The 17,515-nt window shown below is 32.1% G+C and overlaps 1 protein-coding gene and 1 long non-coding RNA gene across 2 annotated transcripts; both read right to left on the bottom strand.

The window, feature by feature from the left end:
* Window positions 1–456: 456 nt before the first annotated feature.
* Window positions 457–1,311, bottom strand: LOC107875368 (putidaredoxin). Its single transcript, XM_016722066.2, has one exon. It carries the CDS (start codon window positions 1,162–1,164, stop codon window positions 679–681), a length of 486 nt encoding a protein of 161 aa, XP_016577552.1. The 5' UTR covers window positions 1,165–1,311; the 3' UTR covers window positions 457–678.
* Window positions 1,312–2,050: 739 nt separating this feature from the next.
* On the bottom strand, window positions 2,051–4,176 carry LOC124899395. The gene is made up of 4 exons (XR_007056855.1): window positions 4,082–4,176; window positions 3,607–3,741; window positions 2,750–2,802; window positions 2,051–2,484 (listed from the first exon to the last, which is right to left on the bottom strand). It is a non-coding gene; the product is annotated as an uncharacterized LOC124899395 (long non-coding RNA).
* Window positions 4,177–17,515: the final 13,339 nt, after the last annotated feature.

Raw genomic sequence — 17,515 nt, forward strand, 5'->3', positions numbered from 1 at the left:
TAGCATGCAACGTTAAGTTGCAGCTGATCTAGCGACCAATGGTCAAGAAAGGCTATGATGTTTTTCACCTCTCACCAAGCAAATTTAGTATTCCAATAGCCTTATTTCTCAAGTGAGTAACACACTTTTACTAAGGCATAAACATGAAACCCTCCAGACTATATGATTGCAGAGGAATTACAAGCTCATACCGATGCCTCAATCACTAATTAGCTGGGACCAGCTATAAAAGTTAAAAATGACAGCCCGGTGCACTAAAGCTCCCGGTATGTATGGTGTTCGGACAAGGGATGGACCACAAGGACCTATTGTGCACAGCCTTTCCCTACATTTCTACGAGAGGCTGTTTGCACGGCTTGAACCCATGACTAGGAGCTACCATGGTAGCAACTTTAGTAGTTACACCAAGGCTGCCATTCAGAGACCAGCTATATGAATCTTATATATCCACACTGCTTTATCAAACCAATTTCATTCTGGTGCAAGTAAATTAACAGATAATAGAGAAAATTCATACAGGAACTCGAAAAGTATGCAATTTAAAACGAACAGAGTTGTCAACTTTGGGACAATTTTGACACAAACTGCCTATCAAGTACCATAAATTCCACAAATTATTAACTCAAAACCGTAAAAACTCCAGTTCACAAACTTCTCAAAAGATTCAATTTCACCTTTTTACGGGATATCCCATGGCTTCGCCTCAGGAATCGCCACAACCATACCTTGAAGCTCCGGCGAAAGCACCACCTGACAACCCAGCCTAGAATGCTTGTTCAAAACCCTAGCTCTAGAATTCTTCTTCAACACATACTCTTCATCATACGAAGCTTGTGGAAGCTTCTCAAGCCATTCCTGAGCAATGTGGACCTCACATTCCGAAGAACACGCGTCGATTTCTTCAAGGCGATGTGAATCCGGGTCAATTAACCCGTTATTAGTTAGGGCTTTGAGAAGTGTTTGACCCGAAAGTCCGATGATTTCACGTTTATGGCCTTCCGGGTCAATGGCGAAGAGCTTGACGATCCGATCGGAGACTTTGGCGGACCCGGTGCGGGTTGAGGACCCGGATCCGGCTGCGGCGGCGGAAGATCGAGTGATTGAAAGAATTGATGGGTTTCGGACGATTCGCGAAGCGAATTTCTGCAGATTAGCGACGGCCATTTTCGAATATTGGGGGAAATGAGTGCCCCGACTCTCTAGTATAGTGTAAAAGGAGAAAGTCTAGCTTTCTTTTTGTAATTATAAACTTGTAAATATTATATTTTTATTATTTCTTTCTCTATGCTATTTTGAGCCTTATTTTTGTTTGACTCGAAGATATATTGAAAATAATCTTTTAATCATTAGGAGGGTGATATGGACTATGATGTGCATATGTTTATCCTTCCTAGACCGTAAGATATGTATATGTTATACAATCTTGAAAATATAGTAATTTATTTAGGGTGTATTTGGTATGATGGAAAATATTTTTTGGAAAATATTTTTCTATTTTCTCTTATTTGGTTGTAATAAAACTTTGGGAAAATATTTTTCAAAGAACTCAGTTTCTACTATTTGAAAGAAAATGACTTCCCTTCATGAGTCGAGGAAAGTCATTTTTTAGAAAATATTGAGATATGACTTATGGAAATTTGGAATTAAAAGTAATCAAAATAGGTCACCTATTTAATAAGTTACTAAAATAGGCTAAACGTAATAATTTATTATGTTTTATATCCTTTTTTAATGATTTGATAGCGGATGTGTAGAGTAAAAAATTTTTAGTAAAACGTAGTAATAATTTATTACATTTTACAAAAAAAATTTATAAAACGTAATAATCTATTATTTACATAGATACAAAAAGAGAGTTGATGCATCCTCAAGTTGAGTTTTGCAAATGTATGACTGTACATATTATTTACATAGATACAAAAAGAGAGTTGATGCATCCTCAGGTTGAGCTCTGCAAATGTAGGACTGAAACTTGTTGTATGAAAGAATACAATACATTATATTTAAGATTTTTTGAATAAACATTAAATTAACTGAAATAGGCGATTACTAACTTAGAGAAATTAATTAGTCAAATTAGCAAAGAATTCAACAATTCTGATAGATATCGCAACAAAAGAAAAGGGATTAACAACTACTGCTATCTAGATTCACTTTCTTATACAGAAAACAATAAAATCACTTCCTAATACAACCCCTCATGTAGACACAACATCACATGCCAACACTAATGATGTAAATACCCTCTTAACTCTCCCATCTTCTTCTCAGTATACGTACAGAAATTGAACCATGAGATGCTGCAACTTAAGAACAAAAAAGCCCTCAAAATAAGTTGTGGCATCATAGTGATTCTCATGGTAAATTCACAAGCCATTATTTAATTTGAAGCTTAATAATTCATCAAGTTTTGGTCTTTCTTACATAGCTACATACTGGTCTTCTACGTAAGCCCTGAACTGGTCTTGTATTTGCTTGAAATTCCTGTCAAAAACATACAAAGATACTATGAGTAAAGACGTCTTGGCACACGAAGCATCCCATGTTAATAGAATTCGCAAAAGGGCCATATTCTAAAAATTATGAGTAAAGACGACATGGTGCACAAAGCATCCCACATTATTAGGATTCACGGAAGAGTTACATGTGACTTATAGATCACACGAAGAAAATTTCACCATTGCTCCAAGACACCCTTCAATCCGAGTATTTTGCCTAAATAAAAAGCAGAGTTACTTATGATACTTACATCACGAAGAGCACTCCTCAATGCCATCACTTGTTCCATGGAAACATTCCTCGCTTAAATTAGCCAATAAATAATACAGTAGTCAGTACAATACAAATTAATATATCTTCTTCCTTTTTTTCATTTTATAATTTCCATATATAAAGTACTTGTGTTGAGAAAGGCAGCGTGATACACTAAAATTTCTGTTTTGTGCAAGAACCGCTAAGACTTGGACTATAAAGAGTTTATTGTATGTAACTTCATTTTATATTTCAGCATGCATATCCAAAATTAAGTGTTGATTTTTGTTTATTGATCTTTCTGCTATTCGTTTGTCCATATCAATAAAATAGCAAGAGCCCGTGTTTGATTTGAAAACCAAATTTCAATTATGGGTCCTGTTTTTAGAAACAAAACATCAGGATTAGCTTTACTTGAACAAGATTAGGGATAATGGGATACGCTCAAAGTTTAGAAGATAAAATATGTAGTTTCCCTTACTAAACTGTATTGACACTTGGACTCTAACACATTCAGCTGTTTAGTCTTTACCCTTCTACACATGAATGCAATGCTTATTCCTGCTATCAGATTTTAACCTTGTATAATAGCAGCTTATTATCCCATAAAACTATAAAAAAGATTCTAAGAAGGAAAACAGAGGACAAAGATTAACTATTAGTAGCTTAGTAGGAGTATTTTAGCACATTAACAACAATATTTACCGTCAGACTTGGGACTTAAATTGTTCCTCCCACAATTGTCTGCCGTAAATAAAGAATCAACACCCAAATGATCAAATCAAGTCAACAACCCAAAAAACTCATCAAAATCTCATTTTTCAAAAGCTCCTAACAAAATCTAAAAATTCATACCAGGCAAATCCTCTAGCTCACACTTGTATACGCCAATCTCAGCGATAGCATTAAGATAAATCACGCGCCGACAGATCTTCTTCTTCTAGTAGTATAGAACAGGCTTTCTTCTATGAAATCTGAACCCATCAACGACTGTATAACACCAAAGCTATAACTAATGATGTTCTCTTATTCTTATTTATCCAAAAAATTAAGAAATTTTGTTCATTTACTATTGTAAAAGAGGGGGAAACTGCTAGTGATAATTTTTTTTTTATCAAATCTATTGCTCTGCAATTAGAAAATGAAAGTCACAACTTTTTGAACTAACAAATGGGTAATTTTTTTCACTTTAAATTTATGAATTGGGTCATTTCCGTTAGAAATTCTTGAAGAAGAAGAGAAATTCAAAGCACAACTTAAAAATATCACCCAGAATACAAAAGATAGTAGCCAAAATGAAAGATGGTATGATTTTGTTAAAGAAACATACCTTGGAATAGCAGAAGAGTTCTCATCTTATTGATATACCAAGAGAGGAGAAAGATAGGAACAAACTTTTTGGTAGATAAATCTCAATAATAGAAGTGCAACGTGTCTAATAAAAATAGCAGAAAGACACGTAATTAAAATTAATGGAGTGCAATCAGATTAATAAAGTTCATTGACTAAAATGTCTTCCGATCGAAACCAGCTTTTCTATAATATAAAAAAACTTTTTATTACAATTTAAAAATTATAACTTTTTATTACGTTTCTTAACAAAAAAAATTAAAAAAAAAACTTACAGCTTCGTTTTGTCAAATCAAGTACCACCTAGCTCACTCTTTTTGATTTTTCTTTCATAAATCGTATTAAAAAGTTACTTTCTAATAAATAAAAAATAAAAAATACATAATTATAAATTTTTTTTTACGTAATAAAAAATTACATTATTTTCTAAATTTGGTCAGATGAATGTATAATTGTTGATGTCACATCTCATACAAACTGACTGAATGATTAAAAATGTGTAGTTAAATATTATGTTTTAGAAAATATATTATATTTTTAATTAGAGGGTCACACGCTCATGTAAAGTTAAAATTTAGGTAGAAAAAAATATATTTTCTATTCACCAACCAAACACCATAAATATTTTTTGAAAAATATTTTCCACCAGCAACCAAAAATAAGAAAATAAAAAAAACACCAACTTATTTTCTACGAAAATATTTTTTTAAAAAATATTTTTCATGGAAAATATTTTCCATCATACCAAACACAATCTTCCCCTTTTTCTTTTTCCTCCAGGAAAGTGCCAAAACTATTCAATTTTAGATTTTTATTTTTAAAATATAATTAATAAATTTAATTTAATAAATAAATTTCTAAAAAGTATTTTATCAAGGAGAATATCAAGTCTATACAAGCTAACTGAATGATTAAAAATGTGTAGTTAAATATTATGTTTTAGAAAATATATTATATTTTTAATTAGAGGGTCACACGCTCATGTAAGGTTAAAATTTAGGTAGAAAAAAAATATTTTCTATTCACCAACCAAGCATCATAAATATTTTTTGGAAAATATTTTCCACTCAGCAACCAAACATAAGAAAATAAATAAAACACCAACTTATTTTCTATGAAAATATTTTTTAAAAAAATATTTTTCATGAAAAATATTTTCCATCATACGAAACACACTCTTCCCCTTTTTCTGTTTCCTCCAGGAAAGTACCAAAACTATTCAAATTTAGATTTAGATTTCTAAAATATAATTAATAAATTTAATTTAATAAATAAATTTCTAAAAAGTATTTTATCAAGGAGAATATCAAGTCTATACGAGGTAAATAAAATTAAAACGAACCGAGTAATTACATTTTTTCAAAAAATCAATAAATAAATATGAATCATTTATTTTTTTAAAAAATATTTTTCTCGAACTACCTTTACTATTGCACTGATATATATTAAGAAAAAAATAAATAATATGAATAATTTTAATAGAATATTTTTTAAATAAATTTGATGTCTTAAAAAATAAAAAATAATATTTAATAGTAAGAGTATAAGTGAATTTTGAAACTGGAAAATTATTATTAATATAATGTTGGACTCAGGGGTGGCTTAAGGATAAGACTAATAAAACGTTTACTTTAGCCCTCCAAAATTTTGAGGCCTCAAAAAAATTAATTATAAATTTATGATTTTCAACATCATTTGAAATAAAAATGAAGATTGTGAAATACGGTTTAAAAGATTGCAGGTGTAATACACCACAATTATAATAAATGATTACAGTTTAAAATAAATTGAACAAAAGTAAGGAAAATAAAATAATCTTCTTCTTGGCTGAGGTTCAGATATCTCACCTTTTTAAAGGAAATTCAAGCTCAATGCGGCATATTCTACACCGATCCAACAGTAATCTCTTGACCTGTCCCCTCCAGGATACAACAGTCAATCAACGATGTACAATTCAAACAACTTCGGATTAGTTGAAGAGTCCAAAGCTCCATCATAAGAATACCTTCCTTCAACATATATTACTCTCTTTGTATAGTGAATATAGTTAATGACTTAGAGTATTTTCTTTGTATCAACTCTTTCTTTCACTAATATAATTACTCTCTTTTGTATAATGAATATAATTGTAGACTTAAAATATTTTTCTATGTCTCACCTCTCTCTTTCACAACTGTACATAATAATATTTTTCTACACTTGTCATCTTTTTCATATCTCTAATGTATATACATAAAGGAAGAAACACTACTATTTATAAGTGTAGAATTCTTTCGTGTAATGAATAGGATGAATAAGGGGGTGGGTACGTGAATAGTCTATGAGTTACAAATGTTAGAAGAGTTACATACCGGGCCGGCTCAAAGGCCAAGCAAGTCAAGCAATGGCTTGAGACCCCCAAAATTTTAGGGCCTCATTTTTTCAATTATTGTATGTGATGTAGTTTGATTTAATATAAAATTCAAACAATAAAAGTTTTTTTTTTTTAAAATAGAGATCAAAGTAAGTCATAAGTATTTGTATGGTTATAAATCATCTCAGGATAAATGACATTTAAATATAAATTATTTTATAAAAAATTAAAAAGTATCTCTTTTTTTTGTTGTTGAAATTTTATGGTAGAAAAGTACAAGATCTTAATATAAAGAGTTAATACATAAAAATAACCCTAAACTTGACACCAAATTATAACTTTGACCTTAAACTTTGACAGTGCACAAATATGACCTTTAACTATTCAAAATTGCACAAATATGACCTCCAATCCTACGTGGCAAAACGTGTGTTCAACACGCAAAACTGGGCGCGTCCAGCTTAAAATCTAAGGGCATAATACATAAATATGACCTTAAACTTTGACAGCGCACAAATATGACTTTTAGCTATTCAAAACTGCACAAATATGACCTTTAAATGACTCTTCACTATTATTTTCGGCCCAAAAATGAAAATGACATCTAATTTCTTTTGTCATTGCAGAAAAAAAGCAATATTGAAGATTTATTAATTAGGCGGGTCAGCCTCATACGAAAAACTCGAGCGGGTATGTATATATATTATAAAGCAGAGGACGAATTTAAGTTATATAATATATCTAAATATTATTTATTTAAATATTAAATTAAAGATGAAATTATACTAATAATAAAAAAAATTATAGTTTTAATAAAACGTCATTGAATTAATGTTATTAAGGATAGTAGTAGTAGTATATTAAATTAACGTTATCAAATTAACGTAATTAAAATGTTATTAAATTAATGTTATTAAAATGTTATTAGATTAACGTGGGGCGGACCTACGTGGTTGCCATGGGGTTCACCCGAACCCCCTCGATAAAAAAATTACGTTGTATGTATATAAGATAGAAAATGTATATTTATGTACGTATATTAATATTGAACCACATAAAACAAGGCAGTTAGATAGCCCAGTAGTGTTATTTGCTCTTCTTGGGTGCTTCCTTCAGCCTAATGTCGGGTTCGATCCCTGCTAGTGGTTGTTTTTTTTTTAATTAAAAAAAAGCTAAGTGTTGCTGCTATAGAAATAAATAAAATAATAATAATAATAATATTTTTTTTAAATTAAAAAATATTAGGTGTTGCTACTATAGAAATATATAAGAAAATTATAATAATAATAATAATAATAATAATAATAATAATAATAACAACAATAATAATAATAGTAATAGTAATAGTAATAATAATAATAATAATAATAATAAAAATAATAATAATAATAATAATAATAAAAACGACGTCATTTTAACAAAAAAAGCAAAACTTTGACAATGCACAAATATAACCTTTAACTATTCAAAACTGGACAAATATGACCTCTCTCTAAGTCAGCCCTTTTAACGACATGACACCGTATGATTGGATTATCTTTCCACGTAGGCGTGAGTGAAACTCGCGCTTGGGGTTGCAAAATCAAAGGTCATATTTGTTCAGGTTTTGAATAGTTAAAGGTCCTATTTGTGCACTATAAAAGTTTAAGATCAAAGTTATAATTTGGTGTCAAGTTTAGGGTCATTTTTATGTATTAACTCTAATATAAAAAGTTACCTAGTCAATGTGATTGATAGTCAAGGATGGTTATTCTAATAATATTTTTTTTATTTTAATTTATGTGTCTTCGCTACTATTTGGAGAGTCGACAATTATTTGTTTGAACATAATTTTTTAAAATATTTTAAATTGTTAGCTAAATAGACTTATACTATTTTTTTATATAGTTTCTAAATATGTAAATTTTTAATATAGTATATGTAAATAGACTTATACTATATTTTTTTATTCTAAAAAATTGAAGATTTTATGTCCGAATTTATGCAAAACATTAGTTGAATTTGAAGTCTCCGAATTTTATGTCCGAATTTATGCAAAACATTAGTTACCCATCTGGTGCAACATATTAACCATTTGATGCAACAGATTCATCATATGATGCAGCAGATCAACCATCTGATGCACCAGAGGAACCATCATATTACAGTTCTGATGCAACAGATTAATAATCTGATGCAACAGCTTTACCATATGTTGCAATAGATTAAGCTTCGAATAAAAAATCTGATGCAACTAATTATCCATCTGGTGCAATGGAAGAACCATCAGATTAATGATCTGATGCAACAGATGAACCTCCTGTTGGATAAAATCCTACCAACTCTTCCTACAGGAAAAGTCCAAGACTTGATTTTTCCAACTGATCATTCATCTGCCGCGATAGACGACCCTATGTTTGAAGAAATCTAAACAATATTGACCGTTGATAACTGTTCCAATACATCACTCGTGTGTTGCAACAGATGTGTGACCTGTTGCACAGACCATTCATCTTTCTCAACAGATGAGCTATATGTTTTGTATTGTCGTAACAGATTACTCAGCCATTGCTACAGATTATTTAACTGTTCCAATAGATCACTCATATGTTGCAACAGATGATGTCACAATAGTTGTATGATCTGTTGAACAGACCATTCATCTGTCATAAAAGATGAGTGATATGTTTTGTATTGTTGCAACAGATTACTCATCCACTGCAAGAGTTTGGTTATATGCTGCAATAGATATACTACCTGGTGTAACAGATCGATGATCTGTTGCAACTGTTATTTTACTATTTTGCTTGTTTAATTTACTATTATCCCTTTTTAACAATGCATTAATCAATAATAATATATTATTTTACGTTCCTGTTAATTTTAGATAATATGGTTTCCAAAAGAATAGAAACTGAATCAAGTCCAAGTAGAGGAACAAGTGAAGCAGTTAGGCTACATCTATCACTCTATGAGTTTGCTTTACAAACGTTATCTCAATCGGGAGCAGAATATGATGAACACGAGGAGGAGAAATATTTCAAAAGAGATGATGCAGATGCTAATAGCCCTTCCACGAAAGAGCTGGTCAAAGCCTTCAGCATTGATCGTTATCCTATGAGAATGCAGTGCGATGGTGCCGCAGATTTAACGAGTGATTTCGTGGTTAAGTCATCCATGGGAAAATCTTTCGACGTCTTCAAAAAAATACTTCGAGAACAAAAATTGGATGCTTATTTCAGGGACAGCTGCTTTAGGAAATATCTTGATTTGCCGGAAGACAACAATGCTCATTTCCTAATGAAAATGGTATATGAACTTCTCAAGCGTAGGTTTATTTATGAAAACAAAGATAAGATGGATGAAGTATGGATAAATTACTGTGGAATGCCTGTTTGTTTTGGTTGGAAGGAGTTTGCCATAGTTACTGGACTAAAATGTTATCCTTCTACTCAAGTTTTACCTATTCTAACCCAAAAAGAAGCACCTCGCACACCCAAAAAAGGCAAAAGCAAGTCGTGTGATCGTGATGACCTGGTGTCCATTGTTGGTCCAAGCTTCAAAAACAAAAATTTGATAGAAGCGTTAAAAGGTAAAGGACTTTCAAAGAAGCACAAACAGTCATTGTGCTTCGTTTGGTTTGTACATAATATTCTTTGGGCGAGAGACGTTAACAACAACATAAGCCTCGGTTTAATAAAACTCTCCGAGGATCTTGAGGCGTTTAACAGCTATCCATGGGGGTATGAAAGCTTCAAAATGACTGTCAAATATTTGTTGACTTCGTTAGCATCAAAGACAGTCAACTTATATGGCTTACCATGGGCTTTCATGATAAATGTTTCTTTCTTCTATTATGATATCATTCATTTTTTTCGCTAAAAAATGATTTTGATTTATTGGCGTTATTTTATAGGCTTGGGCGTTTGAAGCCATTCCTTATTTGAGATAACAAGTGAACTACCAGGAAGGAGTTTCTTGTTCAAGAATCTTGAGATGGTTATCGGCCAAAACTCATAAAAATGCGAAATTTCTTGATCTCTTCAACTCCCGAAGGATGTAGTAAGTATAATTATAATTAATTTTTTCTTTTAATTAATGTTTTTTTGAATGATCTAATCACCATTCTAATATATGTAATGATTTATGTTAGAATGTACATCCGTCGCTATTTCTGTCCAATCGAGAGTTGAAGATGCCATTTTTTCTTACTTTACGATCTGTGCAAACTTTATTGGACCCTAAGGTCATCGACAAAATAAAAATGGAATTGTTTGGAGCAAGAACCATTACAAGAAAAATAATTTTGGAGGGTGGGCTTGTTGTTGTTGATGGAGCTGTTGGTGGTGGTAGTGGTGCTGCTGTTGGTGCTAATGATGCTCCTCTTACAGTATTTAAAGCAAACCATTATGAGTATGATCATACTGGTTATACAGATTTTGCCTCTCCCAGCGAATGTTCTGCATGCAAATGTTAAGACTGCAGGGCGAAACATAATGTAGTGATTAATGCTATTGATGCATTAACTACTTTTGTAATGGAATTGACATCTAAGAGGGGTCTCATTTCATCAAAGAGGATTTTATTTCCATCCACTCTATTAGAGATTAGGGCTAAGAGGAGAAGGAGAGTGATTTCTAGGGCATTATCAGGCATCCAAAAAAGCGAAATTGCAACTTCTCTGTCTGTGTGTTGCACTGAGCAACGTATAATATCCAAAGGAGAGTAGCACGAGCTGAAGAAGGTGAATATATTATATGTCTTCGAACTGACAAAACAAACAGACAGATATTTATTTCAGCAGATGACACATCTACTGAAAATTATTAAATAGATATATACATCTGTTGCAACAGTTGACTAAACTATTGCACCAAATACTTTATCTGGTGCAACATATGTCTCGACTATTTTAGCAAATCAAACAGCTCTTCGTACAACTTTTATTTAAACCAATAGACAACCTATCTGCTGCAACAGATGATTCATATGTTGCAATGGATAGTTCATTCGTTGGAAATTATCACACAGGGTCTTCCTCATGTAGAAATTTGTCCCAATAGTTTATTTATTGTTGCAACAGAAATTTAATATGTTTGGGATAATTTAAAATGGGAGGAAGACCTGTTTGATTTGCTAGAAGATATGAGTTATTCTTTTCCATCTTATTGTATCTCTGTGATTAGCATTGACCAATTCTGGCTTTCCAGGTGGATGTAGAAGAAGCTACTGTTGAACAACATTGACAGTATGCTACTCTTTTTATGGAAATACGGAGAACAAAAAGTGCAGAAATAGTACGCAAGCGACAATGAAGATCCACGACGAGCAAAGCCGAATTCCATAGCACCGGATGAAGAATAACTTGTCCATACTGAGTAGATCTTTATAGCTTGAGCCTGTCAAAGCAATCCTTGGAAGTATACTTAAATTATTGTTGATGTATTTGTTGAGATCTGTACCCATAATAATTTTTTTACATCTTATTTATTGGTTGACTTATTTCAGCTAATTTATGAAGGCTTCGATTTATTTTATTTTGTCTATGAATTTTATTTATTCCTTAGATTTGAACTTATTAATTGAAATGGAATACTAGATTCAAATATTGTAACAGATAATGTATCTGTTGCAACAAACGACATATTTATTGAAAAATTCGAATAGATTTAGACATATATTGCAACAAGTAGGTGATCTGTTGGAATTTATCAAATAGGTCTTTCCACTGTTGCAACAGATGGACTTTAGATAAAAACATCAAGATAATGCAACAGATGACACATCTATTGGGAAAAAAAGAACAGATTTAGACATATGTTACAACAGATGGACTTTATCTGTTGCAACAGATGACACATCTATTGGAATAATAGAATAGATTTATACATATATTGCAACAAATAGGTTATCTATTGGAATTTATCAAACATATCTTCCCACTGTTGCAACAGATGAACTTTAGATACAAACATCGAGATAATGCAACAGATGACCAACCTATTGCAACAGATAAACTATATGTCAGAACAGGTAGGATAACTATTACAATGGATAGAGAATATGTTGCATTATAAAAATTCAACTTTTGTTGGACCTAAAAAATTGCCACTACGTTTAAAAAGGTTAAAGTGAATTGAAATAAAAAAGGCGCAACCCATCGACGGTGTTCAGTTCAAACACCTAAAATAAAATAGGCATCAAGTAGACTTGTTCATTTTAAAGACGTAAAATAAAATAGGCATCAAATGTGTTAGTGTCAGTCCTGGCACATTTCGCTGACTTGCCGTCACTTGGCCCCCAACGGTCATTTTTTCCCCCATTGTCTTATATATTCATCTTTCTCCTAAAATTGACCCTAAATTCCCAAATCTTCTTCTTCATCGTCATCTTCTTTTATCTATCCAAATTCTTCAAATTATTACTTTCATTTTTTCCAACTAACCTTGACAATGTCGAGCGCATCTTCCACTGTTTTTTGTGATAAAGATTTTTGATATTGTAAGTGTGGTCATGAAGCTCTGTTAAAGACTTCTTGAACTCAACAAAATCCGGGTCGTCGGTTTTTTACTTGTAAGATTTCAAAGGTAATATTTTTTATTTAATTAATTGATTAATTATTGACTTGTAATTATTTTGTAATTGTGTTCTCTTTTTTTATAGAAATTGGGTGGATGTGATTACTTTGATTGATATGAAGAACGACACGCTTCACAATCAAATCGTGTAATCTGGGGTTTGTTGAACAAAGTCAAGGCTTCTGAAGAGAAACAAAATCGAGCAAGAAGATACTACATTGTTGCCGTTATTGCTACTGGTTTGGTGTTGTTAGGCACATGGATATTGAAGCCTAATTACTGAACTTTTTATGGTGGTGTGTGTATTTGCTACTGGTTTGTTGTCAACGAGCACATGGATATTCAAGCATAACTGTTGGAAAATATAAAAAAGATTTAGGCATATGTTGTAAAATTTAGGTCATCTGTGGAAATTATCAAACAGGTCTTCCCACTGTTGCAACAGATTAGACTTAGATTATTAGATTATTCATAGAAATTATCAAACAGGTCTTCCAACTATTGCAACAGATTAGACTTAGATTATTAGATTATTAGATTATTCAAACAGGTTTTCCCACTGTTGCAACAGATTGACAATCTAATCTATTGCATTATAAAAAACTCAACTTTCATCAGAAAAAAATTATTGTCACTACATGTACATATAATAAAGTGAAGGGTGACTTGAAATTAAAATTTTTTATTTCACAAGCTCTTCTATATACACACAGAGGCTTCAAGCGTCCAGTTAGTACCCCATAATCCCAGACCCCTTGTAGGTTTGCCATAGCGTTGTCACACAAAAAAGTTGTTGGCTCGGCCATTTCTGTGCCGTTCAGCAAACATTCGATGTGTGCAGGAGTGTGCGAGCCGCTCGCTTTAGCGTCATCATCTTTTGGAAGGATCATTCCCCTATTTCGATCTTCAAAATCTCATGATTTCTTCATCAACACTTTCTTTGGCAAATGATTCATCAGTTTACTCTTCCTCAACAAGATGGGCAACAGCACCATCAGTGGCTCCACGAGGAGAAAAAAACTAAAATCGTCGACGAGAGGTACATTGGAGTCATAAACATTGATCTTTACCTCCTCGAGTAGTATCTTAATCGCCCAATAATGCATGTCGTTCACGCTAATGACTGCAAGAATTCTTTTTACCTCGGTCCAGCTCTTGCCGTGTGGATTTGTCCTATAATAGATCCCTCTTCTCTTCGGCTCCAAGTTCCGCGTATATGTCCACCTTCTTGACTGGCCCCTGAACTTCAACAGCTTTTGGAGAGGGAGGAATTGCAATTTTTTTTAATTTTTGAGCGAAAAGCACATCTCTAATTACTCTTTTTTTCCTTCTAACCAACGCTGTAGGAGTGTGTGGCTCCCTCACCTTCTTGGATGGTATGAAAAACCTCTTGGATTTGAATTCCTCGATAGCTTTAGAGATAGCCTCTACTTTTTCAAAGAGTTTATCCTGTTTGTCCTTGCACTCATCGCATTCGCAACAAGAACACAAGGGTGAAGAAGGGTGAGAGGGACCCGTGTAAGGGCGAAAAGGGGTGTTTTCAAATATATTTATTCTTTGGTAGCAGCATCAGCATGCCTTCCACCAACTCCACCAACTCCACCAGAAGAAGCACCCGGATCTGCCTTAGTAAAAGGTTGGTCATGATGAGCATCAACATTAGGCTGACCTTGCCTAACTGCTCTTCTTATGGTTGTTGCTCCAGTCAATTCCTTCTTTATTAACTCTATCGTTGGGTCTGCAATAGTATCAACATGACCAAGAGTAATATAAGAAGTCATCACCGACTCCTCCTCAGTAGGTACGATCCATGGATGCACAACCTATAAAAAAGAAAAAAAAGACAGATGCATTTAAATCATATAATATAATAATTTTCACAGTTGAGCTATATTTTTTTTTTTAAAAGAAAACTATCTGTTGCATAGTTTGTAGTATATGCACTACAAAAAAAACTGCGTTTAGCAACGGATTTATAGCAACAAAGGCTTTTTTGTTGCTAATTAACGATGGAATTGCAACGAAATAGAAATTTTGTCGCTTAATAAAGGAAATTAAAATTAATAGCCTAATTAGTGATGGAATGGCAACGAAATATAAAATTGATTGCTAATTTTTGGAGGTAAATATTGGCGCCTTTATTTTGGTGACAAAATTACCGACAAAAATGGAGGGAATTTTTTTTGACATGGTGGAGACAGCAATAGCAGCGAAAATACTGTCGCTGGAAGTATTTTACCATTTTTAATAATATATTAGATATATATTTAATTAATGATTAGCAACAGATTATATATCCGTTGCTAAATCCGTCACCCTACCAACCTAATATTAGGGCTATATCTTTTATTTCACTTTGTTCCCAAAATATAACATCATCTGCCTCTCCCTCCAAAAATGGTCCCCTTGCCCTTTTCTCTCCCTAATAGCTCAATATCAGTTGAAAAGAGTGTCAATCGGTGAATTTTGAATCTAAATTAGAGGTTAGATTTTATATCTCGTAATTTTAGTTGTTTCTCCTCTTTTAATTTCTTAATTTCTATGTTAGAAGTGATGTGTTAATGATATTTTTAGGATTTTTTGAGCTATTTCAGTTAGGGTTCTTCGATTATTGTGTTAAAAAATCGATAAATGGTTATTTACTCAAAATGGGAACCGTATTTTCTTTCTCCGAATTATTTTTTATGGGGTTTTTGATATTCCAATGTTGCATGGCTATGAATCTGAAATTTCTTCAACTAAATTTCTTGTTGTGGTTTAATTTTCAGTGTTTTGCATACACTGATTATGTTAGGCTTTTTAATTTTTTATTTGAAGTTCTATTTATGGTTTTTTTTTAGCTTTTTCAATTTTCTTTGTTCGATTATTGTGTTAAAACGTTGTGTTTGTGGTTATTTTATCGAAATGGGAATAATATTTTTCCTCTTAACTTCTATTTATGTTTTTTTAATCTTCTGTTCCAGGTTCATTAATCTCTGATTTCTTCAACAATTTTTTCATTTGTGTGGTTTAGTTTTGTCTTTTTTAAGTACAGGTTTATGTAAGGTTGTACTTAGTGTGTTGCATGTTGAAAAAATTAGAAAACAAAGAGCGGTTTGAGTCATTTTTGCTTTCTGTTGTTCTGATTTTCTGTAAACAATAAAATGTAGTATGTTTCATGTTTCTTTGAAATTGTCTAATTGTCATAATCATTTTCTATTTTGTTGTGTTGACTGTTTAGCCTTTATTCTTCCAAAGATTCTATTTGTGGGATCACATTTGGTATATGTTATTGTTTTTTCTTAATCTGATTGTGATGTTATATTTTGCGTTTTCAGATAGATCCACTAAGGATACCAGCAAGTGCCAGAAAGTGAGCTAGCATATATCTGGTACTATAACATTTTCCCTTTTCAATGATTTTCGATTAGTTTTTCATATGTTTCTCTATTGCCGTTTGTGTTCTTCGTTATTCGTGAAACTGTCTCTATTTTCTTTTACTTACCGATTGAGGATTTGCTTTAAATCCGATTAACTTTTGTGATGTAACTTTGTGTTAAAGTTGTAGACTTTATTTGTTTATTTTTGCCAACAAAGTTGCAACTTATTTTTAGGTTTTGTTTAATGTTCAGATTTTAGGTATGTACTTTGCTGAAATTTGATGTTTTAATCTTGTTGTCGGGAGCTTTACCTCATGCCTTATGATTGTAATGATAGAAGTTTCAGTTTTGTATGTAATTAAAATTTTTCGCTAACACTTATTAAGAAGGACAATGTGTGATATGTTGTTTTTGTGATTTCTTGTTTATTTAGAAGAAAAATGACTGATATATTCTATTTTCTTGTAAAAATTGAAAGATATATTTCAGTTTGTTAAGATATTTAATTATTTCTTCACTTTAGTGGTAATCCTGGATGTATGCATTACTAAAATATAAAACTCTAACTATTTTGTTTATGTCGACATTAATAGGACTATGAATAATCTAGAGCGTGGATGGATGTATGATAGGTTGGATGGCTGAGGGGCTATAAACTCTAGATTCATTACTGGTGTGAATAACTTTATCCTCTTTGCATGTTCTCAACAAAATTGCATGAGTGGGAACACCATTAGATGTCCATGTAAAAAATGTCTCAACATTAAATACAAAGATGTTGAAACGGTTAGATATCACCTTTTTCATGATGGATTTGTTAAGGACTATTTTGTTTGGAAACATCAAGGGGAAGCAGATCTGATAGGTGAGATTTCTTTCGGTAATGATTTGCTCAATGGTGCTCAACTTGAATTGGGATATGATAATCCATATTGACAAATGATTTTAGATGCTGCTGGTCCCAGCTTTATCCATGGTTACAGCAATATTGAATCTGGACCATCTCATCTGTATGAACCTTCAATTAAGGAGGAATATGAACCTTCGATGGAGGAGGAGCGTAATTTAGAGTACCAAAAATTTTATGAATTGTTGCACTCTGTTGATGCAAAATTGTATCCTGGTTCTTCCCTCTCTCAACTTGC

The sequence above is a fragment of the Capsicum annuum genome, chromosome 6 (genome assembly GCF_002878395.1).
Source record: "Capsicum annuum cultivar UCD-10X-F1 chromosome 6, UCD10Xv1.1, whole genome shotgun sequence".
Classification (NCBI taxonomy): Eukaryota; Viridiplantae; Streptophyta; class Magnoliopsida; order Solanales; family Solanaceae; genus Capsicum; species Capsicum annuum.